General features: G+C 45.7%; 2 protein-coding genes across 5 annotated transcripts; one reads left to right on the forward strand and one right to left on the reverse strand.

Annotated features, from left to right (window-relative positions):
• The first annotated feature begins 1,146 nt into the window (after positions 1-1,146).
• Positions 1,147-9,803, forward strand: tmcc1b (transmembrane and coiled-coil domain family 1b). 3 transcript variants are annotated; one of them, XM_084463650.1, is made up of 7 exons: positions 1,147-1,200; positions 4,223-4,266; positions 5,037-5,799; positions 6,741-7,169; positions 7,381-7,901; positions 8,007-8,142; positions 8,483-9,803. In XM_084463650.1, the coding sequence occupies exons 3-7, from the start codon at positions 5,203-5,205 to the stop codon at positions 8,795-8,797; spliced, it is 1,998 nt and encodes a 665-aa protein (XP_084319776.1). In that variant the 5' UTR covers positions 1,147-1,200; positions 4,223-4,266; positions 5,037-5,202; the 3' UTR covers positions 8,798-9,803. The 3 variants fall into 3 exon arrangements, with proteins under 3 accessions (XP_084319776.1, XP_084319778.1, XP_084319777.1); XM_084463652.1 differs by having other exon boundaries at positions 7,417-7,901; XM_084463651.1 differs by lacking the exon at positions 1,147-1,200 and adding an exon at positions 1,225-1,699.
• A 913-nt stretch (positions 9,804-10,716) lies between these two features.
• On the reverse strand, positions 10,717-12,270 carry h1m (linker histone H1M; the record flags this gene model as incomplete). 2 transcript variants are annotated; one of them, XM_084464718.1, is made up of 6 exons in its annotated part: positions 12,153-12,270; positions 11,902-12,023; positions 11,550-11,818; positions 11,344-11,464; positions 11,212-11,258; positions 10,717-11,133 (listed from the first exon to the last, which is right to left on the reverse strand). In XM_084464718.1, exons 2-6 carry the CDS (start codon positions 12,008-12,010, stop codon positions 10,717-10,719), a joined length of 963 nt encoding a protein of 320 aa, XP_084320844.1. In that variant the 5' UTR covers positions 12,011-12,023; positions 12,153-12,270. The 2 variants fall into 2 exon arrangements, with proteins under 2 accessions (XP_084320844.1, XP_084320845.1); XM_084464719.1 differs by lacking the exon at positions 12,153-12,270 and having other exon boundaries at positions 11,902-12,086.
• Positions 12,271-12,335: the final 65 nt, after the last annotated feature.

Raw genomic sequence — 12,335 nt, forward strand, 5'->3', positions numbered from 1 at the left:
AATACAAATATTGTAACTTACTTTAGGCCTATGGAAATGTATATCATCAGGTTTGATTTCACACCACCGTCACCAACCACATTCTGATTTCATATTACTGTTTTACATAGCCACAGTTACAGTGCGTCAATGATTGATTAAAACTGTGCTTGTCTGATAAGTGAAAGCTGCTCCAACAACCTAGGTCTATATGATTTCGTTTGCGCAATGGATATATCAGAGTTTGTGGTTCGGGGGGCCATCTTGTGGTGAAGAAGAGTAACTAAAAATGTAAACATATCTAGATTACCTTTTTCTTGCTTTCGTTTTGTATGTCCTTTGGAAATGACCACGGAACTGACGGTTCCTTATTTTCAGTTGTCATGTAGGCCTGTATGCCCCAGGATCATCCTTACACCCCTCCCTCTACCAATAACATAATTTTTGCCACACCCATTGGCTGGATGCCACAATCTCCACAGTCTTTTTTACCCTCGATGCCCTCTGTCGCCACAAGAGAACCGGTGTGAAGGACACCACACATGATGTACGGCCTCCTCCCCCTGTGAAGAGCCATTCTCCCTGCCCTTCCCCAGCCCTTCCTTGCCATATGCAGCTACAAGGAGTTCATCAAGCTTGACCTCTGTGCCTTTCACCAACGCAAATAAGACATAACATGTTAGTCTTTCAGGCCCCACTGGTATTATATACCCTGTTGAAAATTTGATTATTAATAAACCCCTACCATTAATATTTCCTATAGATCTACCTATCAAGGAAAGATCCATTTCTGTGGTAAGATAAGCCTCCAACTCCTTCATATGCATTACACTGTAAGAATCTTCGTTTGAATGGAATATCGTCATTATCACTGTCATTATGTAATCAGGCTAATCACTGATTTTTCTTAATGACGTGTCTGTGGTAGAGACTATAATTGAAACGAAAGTCCCACATAATCAATTTGGACCTATTTGAATAAGACTTTAGCTTTAAAATAAAACGTTTTTTTAGAGGTTATGATATTTCGTCGATGTCAAGGGCCTTCTAATCGGTCGTCTGCCAATAACAGACATCTTGAACCAATCCACCTGCACCGAGCCGCACGTTACGGTTATTGATGCACTTTGTCCTGACGCGGAGCGCGCCATTTGACGTCATCCTTGGGAGTGTTCCATCGGGAAAATGAACGGTCATCAACACAGCCCTCTCTGCGCCCATGTAAGTTCAGGCTCGCAAACGGTACTTTTGCTCAAAGTGTTTCAACACTCAAAGTAAAAAATCTCAATATGCTTGTTTTCGTGCGGTGTTTATACCGGCGATTACTTCCCTTGATCCGATTATCGGTGCTGGCTGCTGGCGAGGTCTCCGGGATTTGTCTGTAGCTCGGCTAACTAGTGGCTGAGGCGGCTCTAAGAAGCTAGCGACCTAGCAGCAGCAGCCGGGGAGTTCGCCGCCGCGCGCCGGAGCCGACGTGGGGCCAGCGCGTGTTTTGGCACTCGGCGTCGGTCCAGGGTGGCGGGCGATGCTAGGCGTCGGCGCACGGGCAGAGCCACTCGTTTCGGGAGGCGACTCTGCTCCATGTCAGGACGAAACCCAGGTTCAGATGGATACCCTTGGCTAGGCCAGTGCCGTGTCGGCGTTGGAGCCGACTTTGTACCGTGTAGTGCTGGATATAAACAAGCTTGAGGGAGGCTTCACTGAAGCTGCACACTAGCAGGTGGGGACTTTTTTTTGGGCCACGGCAAATAACCTCATCAGTCGAAATATCTAAACACCGAGATTGATCACCAAGAGTTGTCTCGGTTGTTCCGTTGTTATGAGTAATGAAGCGTCTCGCACCAGTTATTTGAGTAAAGTGATGGACCATTTACCATAGATGAATGGTTATCAGAATGCACTTTTTAAAGATATGATATTTGGTTGAGTTGAATACATATGGGCTTCTACGAGCGTTAAAACACAGTTATAACAAGATGAATTATTAACCATTCCACCAACTTGTTAAGCACAGCCACGACGGCTCGCCCCTAAAGACAAAATGAATACTATCTGATGTCTTTAGCTTGTAGCATTAGCCACCTGCTCTACCTACACGCTAGCTTGCAAGCGAACCGTATATTTGGGGGAAACGCATGTATGGTTTTAAAAAGCACTACAGTCGTCCACTGGCAAGTTTCGTGTAATTTATGTCTTGCCTGAAGTGTAAGAAGCCAGGCCTGCCAGAGTAAGCTAGCGAGGTGCCCATTGCACTATGCTGCGTGTTTGCAGGAATAGCTGATTCATTAATATTTCCACATGCCCATATCTTCATTTTCTGCAATGCATCAAGTGCTTTTATCGCGTGAAAACGTACGATTGCGGCCATTTGAGGTTAATTAAATCAAATAACACGACAAGGTGTCATTTTGCTTGAGCTTTAAGAAAGACGTTTCTGTTTTATTTTATCATACATAATATATCAACATCAAACAAGCGAGGGCAATTGATGGCATTCCCACAACTTGCTTTGATTCTAAAACCCATTCAAAATATAACATTTTTGTACACCACGTTGGTTTTATCATAGTTTAATGTTACATTATTTCTCAATTATTCTGCTCCATCTGGAGAACAATCTGGAGAACAAGTCAAAATCCTAGATAGTGTCTTGTCTGAATAATCAGCGTGGGCACTTGGTACAGCACCACAGCTAAATGGTACTTGGTAAAGAGACATCAATACTAAGGATGGTCACTTTTGACCTTGGATGACTGGATGTGCAGAGGCTGTCAACAGCGTGACAGGAGAATGTTCACTGACCCACTTCAAGCAGAAATGCCTTGCCCCCGAGCCTGTTAAGGGATGCTTTGTTATGATTTGGCATGAAAACGAACACTTTATTTTATTTTATTCAGGATATCGAGTTCTACGTTCTTCTAGTATGAACATAAAAATACACTAGAAGTTACATCTGCCATGTTAATTAGGATATTAACGTTACATAGGCCACACTAGAAAGCAGTCAGCCGGTAGCCATAAGTAGCCATGTTTCGTGGAAAGGGTCTCTCCATGTATGTATATTGTGTATTCGTGTGTTAGGTTTCTTTCACTCACTAAAACGCGGAACTTGCCTGATTCAGTTTAATAGATGGCATGCCAAAATGACAGATGCATATAATGCAGGTTGTTCAAAAAATATTTGGTATATTTTTTTATTTATCCTAGAAGCTTTTGCATTAATAACTTCCTGTGACTTTTTTTTAAATTCCCTAAATTAACATTTTAATCACATAATGACTGTAAATATAGAAGCAGGTCAAGCGGATAAGTGAACAGTACTTAACATTTAGCTAGTACATTGCGTGATTTATGACTAAATTCATTTCATGGGCCTGTTAAGCTTTACAGAATTGCTTTGCACATGGTGACTTTGCTTTAGCCTGTCAAATGTCCTCAGAGTGATCACCACATAGTATTTCTGAGGCTTCCACAGATGGTAAAGTTTTTTACTTATGGTGTACGTCATATACTACTACTTGTTATATGGCACACTTGAGTGTGGCACAGCACGTCCCCAAAGTTAAATGTAACATAAATGCATGAGTTCTCTAGTGTAAACACCCCTGTATTTATACTGCAAGGATTGTCCTGTGCCCTTCAAAGGTTAAAGGAAGTTGCAGAGTGCAGGGCTAGCCTTGTATCTGAAAAGCAGTTGACTTATTTTGTGTTGACGGATATGGGGAACATGTATAGTTAAGGCTTTAGTGCAGATAAATGGAATTCTTATACAGTGTGGGGATTGGTGATGCTACAGAGAATGTTCCCGATGGGTGCTTGAGGCGTTGAATTCATAAAAAATATCTCTTAATAGCCCTGTATTGACCAGTTGGTCTGCATATCCTCACAGAGTTTGGGGGAACTAAGGATGACTTTTGAGTTTAAGGATGAGTTTTAAGTATGTCATCTTTAGTTACCTGGTTATTACCTACCTCCCTGATCAATTCTAACATCTCTATTATCTACAGTCACAACGACAAAGTCAAAATAAATATAACCATTACCATATTTCTGTATGACATTTGAATGCCATTATTGTGGACACTACTGGAATGAATGGATTGTTTGACACTATTGTCTTTGTTCCTATTTAGACAACAGTTATAACAAACATGCATTACTGCTCTCGTTTACGGGTACTGGTTTAATGTGAATGCCATTAAAATCAATATAGCTGAAGCTAATCTGAGTGCTTCTTGTTTAGCGACTCCTGAGTTGTGAGCCAGAAGAGGAGAAGCTGGGCTAATGGTAAGTCTCTGCCTCTCTCTGGCTCTCCCTGTCTCTCACTCTGTCTCCATCTCCCACTCTGTCTCAGTCTCCGTCTCTCTCTCTTGTATATCTCTATATGTCTCTGTTATGGATTGGTACAGCTAAACCTTTTATACGAGCAGCCATTTGTAATTCAAGTCATGATGTGTTTCTCTGCAGTGTATCTCTTAGTTTTGAACCGAGCTCAGCCCACCCTTTGAAAGCAGGGCTATGTATGATTCCCTTTGTAAGGTTGAGAATCAGCGTACCACATTATTTTTCTCCATTTGAGCCTCATGGATTTTATACACATACAACTCATCAACACATACATACAACTCATTCATTTCTGTTATCAAACCATTCACATATTTTACGTATGACTTGATTTTAATACTTTCTGAAATGCTATTATGCACATTTTTCTAGAGATTTGGTCTGACTAAACCTGCAGCTCTAGGATTCATCGAAATGTGAACCTGAAAAATGAAGCTATTAGCATTTCAGAAACCATTCTTCAACTTAAATTATAATTTCTAGACCTTTCGTTTTTTGTGCTGGTGTGTTGGGACTGTCAGACATGTCACATGCTGTTTGACCCAAAGGGTTTTTTGTTCTAAACTGACCATCTGTTTGGCCTAAAATTTCTAAGGCCTATGTCTCAGTCCCAACTCAAGTTTTGCTTTCTTATGTTGATCTTCAACTCTTCTGCTGTATATATGTTCATCTGTCGCATGCCGTAATCATTTTATTTTCCTTTTTTGTATTAGACGAGCATGACATTACGCCAAACCACAGATGCATGCACGCTCACCTGAGCGCCATCCCCTCTGCTTTGCGGCTCCGAACCGGCCTTTCAGAGGGGGTGTGGCACCGGGACATAGCTAGTCCCCTGCACCCCCGAGTGCACCCACACTGGGAGACTGGAGGCCCGTGATGGATCAGGCTATTAGCGAGCAGAGCCCAGAGGAGCCCGACGGCGGAGGCCGAGCGGAGACGGAGGTTGGCAGGCGGGTGTCGGAGACGGAACACGGTTTGTCCAAAATCACCCACAATGCCCGGGAAAACATGGGCGCTCTGGGCCACGGACTGAAGCAGTTCTTCCAGCCCCAGCGCCGGCGCTCCTCCGTCTCCCCGTATGACGCCATGGCTCCCTTCGCCCCTGCCCCTGACCCCGGCGACCCAGGGCCAGAGGTAGGGGACCCCCCCGCCTCCTCGGGGCCCCCCGTGGACTCTGACAACCCTGCCGCTTCCGCTCCCCCCGCAGCTCTGAGTCGCGTCCTGCAGCAGATCCGCGGCGCCCCACCCATGATGAAGCGAGGGACCAGCCTGCAGAGCCGCCGCAGCAAGGCGGGGGGGACCGGGGACCTCCCCCAGAAAGGAAGTCCCCAGATCCACCGTCGAAGTACCCATGAGGCCCTGCTGCAGGCCGGACGCCCGCGCTCCTCCTCCACCACTGACACGCCCACCTGCCCCGCCCTGGCGGACATACTGCTCACGTCTGGTTACCACTCCACGGAGGAACCGGACAAGGTACGTAGGCTGAGTCACCGGGTTACTGTGGTGGCATTTACAACGTTGAACAAACAAATCAACATTTACAGCACTTGCTTTGTAGGGTTTACTATTTTCACAAATAATTACCAAAAGTGCAAAAATGGCACGAAGATTGCTTGGCAAAATGCAAATAGACCAATAACGTTGTCCTGATTGAATGAACAAGTTAGTAACCCTTCATTTGAGCTTTTCTGTGGTTCTTGAAGAAACTCAATTCTCATCCAGCACATTAAACAAGAGCATGTGGCTGCTGACAAAATGTCTTTAGCATCGTCCAATTATTTACCAATGTATGTGTAAAGTAATTAATCGTAATATTCAAGTTAATTATTCAATAGGGATTACTTTGAAGCAGTACTTAGTGGGGTACATGTAATGAATATGGAGGTTGTTAATGGCTGTGCCATGCCCTGCTGGAAAGGTGACTAGATATTTAAGCAGCATTGCAAATGTCACTGATCTCGTCGGAGTAGTTGGTTGCTATGTGCGGTAAGCCCTTTCTAAATTTAGCATTTGCTGCCTTTAAGTCTACTTCAGGTCAGAGAGCATTTAAAGCCTGGAGTAATGGCTTCATTTAGGTAACACTTGGCAGGCTAGATAAAGCAAATCATTTCCAAATTTCTGATTAATTAAAAATGCTAATTCTGCTGGCCACCAAATCATACGTGGTCTAGAACTACTGTTACTGGTAGACTACTTTGTGTTGATTTGAGACACGGATTCATAACATACATAATACGTATGTTTCGCTTTTAAAATGTACAATTCAATTTAATGAATTGTACACTAAAATAGACCACACAAATGGGCGGTCAGCTTTTTTGAATTGAATATTAGCGTCTTCTGTGGGTTTCCTGTCCGTTCCCACTCCTGAGACTACGGTTCACCCCGCCTGCCTTGCATCCCCCTCCGACCAGCTGGAGCGCTACGACGGCGGCTCAGGCCCCGCCATCTCACCCAACGCCCTCTCCTACGGAGCGGACGGCTACGGGCTGGACGCGGTGGACGGCACGCCGGACCCGCAGAGAACCAAGCAGGCCATCGCCCACCTGCAGCAGAAGATCCTCAAGCTCACCGAGCAGATCAAGATCGAGCAGACGGCGCGGGACGACAACGTGGCCGAGTACCTCAAGCTGGCCAACAACGCCGACAAGCAGCAGAGCGCGCGCATCAAGCAGGTGTTCGAGAAGAAGAACCAGAAGTCGGCGCAGACCATCCAGCAGCTGCAGAGGAAGCTGGAGCACTACCACCGCAAGCTGCGCGAGGTGGAGCACAACGGCATCCCCCGCGCGCCCAAAGACGTGTTCCGGGACATGCATCAGGGCCTCAAGGACGTCGGTGCCAAGGTGTGCAGCATGTTATACCCCCCCCTGTTGTTGTTGTTGTTGTTGTTGTTGTTGTTTAGGCTTCAAACCCTGCCGTGTGTTTCCCACATTGTTTTTTTTCCCATGACATTATATCAAAGTATAAAGTGGAACCATGTATGTTGTTTTGAGTGAGCATGCTGATTTTCTTTGAATTTCTACTTCTCTGTATCCCACAAACATGGTGGCCCAGCCCAAGTGTTTGTTTACCCAGTTCTGCCCCCTACAGGTGACCGGAGGCCTCTCCAGCTTCTCTCACGCCACTCACTCTGCAGCCGGCGCCGTGGTGTCCAAGCCCAGGGAGATTGCGTCCCTGATCCGCAACAAGTTTGGCAGCGCGGACAACATCGCGGGGCTCAAAGACTCTCTGGACGAGACCCAAGGGGACGAGTGCGTGGGCCCCGGGGCCGCCAGGACCCTCGGCGCGGGGCAGCTGCAGTCCAGCCCCAAGTACGGCAGTGAGGACGATTGCTCCAGCGCCACGTCCGGGTCCGCGGGGGCCATCAGCGCCACCGGGGCCCCCGGAGGCCCCCCTAGTTCCAAAGGAAACACCCTGGAGCACGGCCAGGTGTCCGGCTTCGACGCGCTGCTCCACGAGATCCAGGAGCTGCGGGAGAACCAGGGTCGGCTGGAGGAGTCTTTTGAGATTCTGAAGGGCCACTATCAGAGGGACAACACATTGATCATGGAGTCCCTCCAGGAAGAGAGATTCAGGTAAGATGTGTTCATGGGAACAGTGATATTAGCATGTGAGCAAGAACAATACATTTTAAAATAGATTTTATTGTCCGTTTTTTTATGAACCCCTGTATTTTTCAGGTGCGAACGCTTAGAAGAGCAACTCAATGACTTAACAGAACTGCATCAAAATGAAATCCTCAACTTGAAACAAGAGCTAGCCAGCATGGAGGAGAAGATTGCTTACCAGTCTTATGAAAGAGCTAGAGATATACAGGTATGCCTCACCAGACTGTAGACATAAAGTAGAAGTGAAACGTCCATTTTCTAGACACATCACACGTTTAACTCCCATTCAGCATTCATTTAGTTTTTTGGTTTGGATTGTGCATTCGCTTGTATTAGGTTAGCCATTCAATTCAATATGGTAAAAGCTTCCATACGTTTGAAATGATGAAATTTCTGCATTATGTCCCGCATGGTTATAGTGATGTATTGGGTTACAGGGGGGTAGGTCCAAGCAAGGGATGGGGTGTGCATAAGGTTAGGATGAGGATCAGAGCAGCAAATGTCTCATCTCCTGCCTGCTGAATGACAACTCTCCCACTGGCCTGCAGGAGGCACTAGAGGCCTGTCAGACGCGGATCTCCAAGATGGAGCTGCAGCAGCAGCAGCAGCAGGTGGTGCAGCTGGAGGGCCTGGAGAACGCCACGGCACGCACCCTCCTGGGCAAACTCATCAACGTGCTGCTCGCCGTCATGGCCGTGCTGCTGGTGTTCGTATCCACGGTGGCCAACTGCGTGGTCCCCCTGATGAAGACGCGCAGCCGCACTTTCACCACACTGCTCCTCGTGATCCTGCTCGCCTTCCTCTGGAGAAACTGGGAGGCCATCTCGCAGTACACGGACCGCTTCCTTTTGCACCCCAGATGACCTGCCTCCGAGGGGCTATGGGTCGCTGAAAGACAATAACAGGGGGTGTACAGTGTTGGGAGGGGAATATATCAAGCCAGGTGTATCCCAGGGTCTGCCCCCCACTGGCCCTCCTCCCGCTCCACCTCAATAGGCGCTCCACACAATGTTTAGTGTGCGCGTCACAAGAAGAAGAATGAAAGGGGGGTCGAAACGGCCATGTTCGGGTTTGCCGTTGGGGGAATCACTATTTACCTTTGGTGCAATGTTGGCGTGGGTGAAAGAGGCTGGGTGCATACGTTGGAAGGAGCAGAGAACAGCACACTTGACTTCTCTCTCCTGAGTGAATTTGTTTACACATGACAGACCTGTGTTTTTTTTTAATTCTATGGGAAAATTGTATTAAACTTTTATTGGTGTAGTGGATTCAAGTGAAATGGATGTCACAATTTGATAAGCTGTTGAATTTAAGGGTGTTTCTCTTATTGACCTTCAGTGATAATCAGCAGTTCACTTGATTTTGTTTTTATGTTTTGCTTAGTTTTTGTTTTTAAATGGTATTGAATCATTTTCATCTACTTTATCTTCCACCCAAATATTTTCAGCTCATCCCAAAAAAAACATCTTCTGTTCCAACTCAGAAGGAAGGCAGGACAAGGTGCTGACAGATCAACTGCACTGCTATGGAAACAAACTCACTCGGCACTGGATTGATTTGTGGTGAATCTTTCGACATATCGTTTTTAGCGTGTGAAGTCATTAACACTGGTTACGACCGGGTCAAGGAAGTGGACGTCTTTTTATTTTGAAGGCTGAAATTATGGCTGCCACGGTCCTGACTGCATTGCCACTGCAGGAGAATAATCTATGAACTGAATGAACATACTTGAAGAGCGATGGAAATGCTCAAAGACTCAGTGCTTCCGTACTGTTTCTATTGGTGAAAAGAGTAATGCTTTTTAGTTGACTTTTTATTTTTTAAAAATAAACATGCTGTTTTAAAAAGTGATTTAAGGTTGCTTTTCTTTCATGACTATATGAAAGTATTTGTATGTGCCAAGTTTTTTGTTGCAAAGAGCCAAAGGTCAAAGAGCAGGTCATTAGCGCCAAAATAAAACCATTTTAACCATTAAAACAAAGTCCATACCCTGCACCAAAACTGCCAATGTGCCTTTTTCACGAAACCATTTAAAACAAATTGGTCATTCAAGCACGAAGCAATATAAAATGTCAGGAGTTCTCGCCTCTGCTTTAACTATAAAGTGGAACCACACATCTGGCAGTCTTGGTGACAAGAATTTCAGTTACATAAAAATGGCTGATTCAACTGCCAATGTAGCATGTCGTTTTTGTATCTTAAACTAAAATGTCTAGAGCTAGTTCACTACTAACAGGACCCCACAGCCCTAGCCCATCTGTTAGCACACAGAAGGGATGAGGACCGGTTCTGCAGACAGTGCAACACCAGTCTCTGTCCTTGTTATGGAACCGTCCCTGTCCCAGGTGTACAGTACTGGTGTTGCTGAACAGAAGTGCATTGATCTTGTATTTATGCAAAACTGAAACTTAATTTCTCCAAGAAGGGTAATCTGATGCCACCTTTTGGTCAAACCAGAGGGACAAGATGTAAAATCTGACAGAAACAGGAGTCATCTTGTGCACAATAAGTCAGATGAACTCTTGAGAACCAAGTGTCAAGCCTTGTACACCGCTTCTTCCTGAGAGTCCATTTAAATTTCCAGGGCTCCAAGTGTTGTCAAGAGAATTGTGAAAATTTGCAACACAAGCCATCCCACACAATATACCGTCTTGACAGATGGTGCATTAACACAACTGACGAATACTCAGTATTAGATGAAAGCAGTCAAGTACAAAGTACAAAGACTAACTCTTTAAAGACTTTTATTGCAAACAATTAAAAAAAAACATGCATTACATAATTATTCAGTGATCTTTACACGCCTCCCTGCAGCCTTGGGTTTGTCCTCCTTGACCGAGGCCTTTTCCTTTGCCGCTTTGGTTGCTTTTGCTCTAGGTTCCTTTGCGGCTTTAGGTTCCTTTGCCTCTACTTCCTCTGCAGCATCAGGTTCCTTTGCCTCTACTTCCTTTGCAGCTTTAGGTTCCTTTGCCGCTTTAGGTTCCTTCGCAGCTTTAGGTGCTTTTGCTTTGGGTTCCTTTGCCGCCACTTCCTTTGCCTTAGGCTTCTTTGCTCTCGGTTCCTTTGCTTTAGGTTCCACATCATCCGAAACCTCCTCTGAAGCCTCCATGTTTACGGCACCCCTCTTAGCCTTGGGCCTCTTTGCTGGGGCCACCTTTGAAGCCGCAGCATCATTGGCTTTCTTCGTCTTCTTGACAGTCTTTAGACAAGATGGAAATTGAGAGTTTCTATGCCAACTGAACAAACAAACAATACTGCTCAATATAAACCAACATACCTCAGTAGTTTCGCTCTTTTTCTTTGAGTCCTTTTTCTTCACAGTACCTTCAACGTAAGATTTGAAAAGGTAAATATTGTCCCTTACAGTTGGATGAGCAAGCAGTCTGACAGATGATGCACGTTCGCTTACCGGATTCCTTATCTGCACCGTTGGCCTTTTTGGACCCAGCCTTTGTGGCCTTTGGCTTTTCCTTAGTGGGATCAGTGTTTTCGCTTTTCTCCTTTGGATCCGTGGGTTTTTTGGGTGCAAGCTGGACAAAAAAAAAAAAGTCACTTCAAAGCAAGGTTAAGTTATCAATTCAGTGGACCGAAGTAGCCAACAACCCAATAGCTTACCCGAAATCGCCCCTGTGCGCCAGTAGCAGCAGCGGTGGAGTTGGCAGGTCTGACCAATGTGCCATTCTCCAGTCCTTTGATCAAGGCCTTACGCACCATGTACTTCAGCCTCACCAACTCCATCGTGGGATATTTCGCCTGGATGCTGTTTCGTATCGCCTGCGACGATACCCCTTTCCGCGAATCCAACTCTTTCACTGCATTCTTCACCATTACCATAGCCGGGGGATGAGCTGGAACTTTACTCGTCGACACAGAACCCACCGCATCTAGATTAACGAAACAACGTTAGCGCACAATCGCACACCTAGATCATTAGACAACACGTGTTGACGTGCATTGGGATACAAACCTGATTCGGCTGTAACTGATTCGGCTGTCTCCGAGTCATTCTCATGGCTCTCCGAACCAACAGGTGAGGTAGGCACAATCTTTTCCACCGCGGGCTTTTTGGGAGGCATTCTAAGCAAAAACCTAAGAAGGAAACCCAACGTTTAATGGATATTAAAAAATTCACACAAACTATTTTTATGTTCTACTCCAAAAACTAGCCAGCGTCCCCGCTTTATGCAGTTGCTTCCACTGAAAAGGACGTCGACCCACCAGCTGCGTCCAATTACGCTACATTTTTGCGCACATTCTGCGCAGCTTTCTCATCCCGCCTGCTTGTACACGCTCTACAGGTAAAGATAGTCGTCCGAGAGGAAGACAGATGCAGATGAAATAGATGTTAGCCAATAGGTTGGAGCGGCACAGGGGTTCGGTCTCTGAAAAGTTGCTATAGGC

This window comes from Micromesistius poutassou (genome assembly GCF_964030765.1).
Source record: "Micromesistius poutassou genome assembly, chromosome: 2".
In the NCBI taxonomy this organism is placed as follows: Eukaryota; Metazoa; Chordata; class Actinopteri; order Gadiformes; family Gadidae; genus Micromesistius; species Micromesistius poutassou.

Bases quoted from the DNA above. Each gene is read 5' to 3' on its own strand.
- tmcc1b (XM_084463650.1), top strand. From the start codon at position 5,203: ATGGATCAGGCTATTAGCGAGCAGAGCCCAGAGGAGCCCGACGGCGGA. The intron at 7,170-7,380 runs GTGTGCAGCATG...ATGGTGGCCCAG, and splicing joins TCAAGGACGTCGGTGCCAAG to CCCAAGTGTTTGTTTACCCA. The intron at 8,143-8,482 runs GTATGCCTCACC...ACTGGCCTGCAG, and splicing joins AAAGAGCTAGAGATATACAG to GAGGCACTAGAGGCCTGTCA.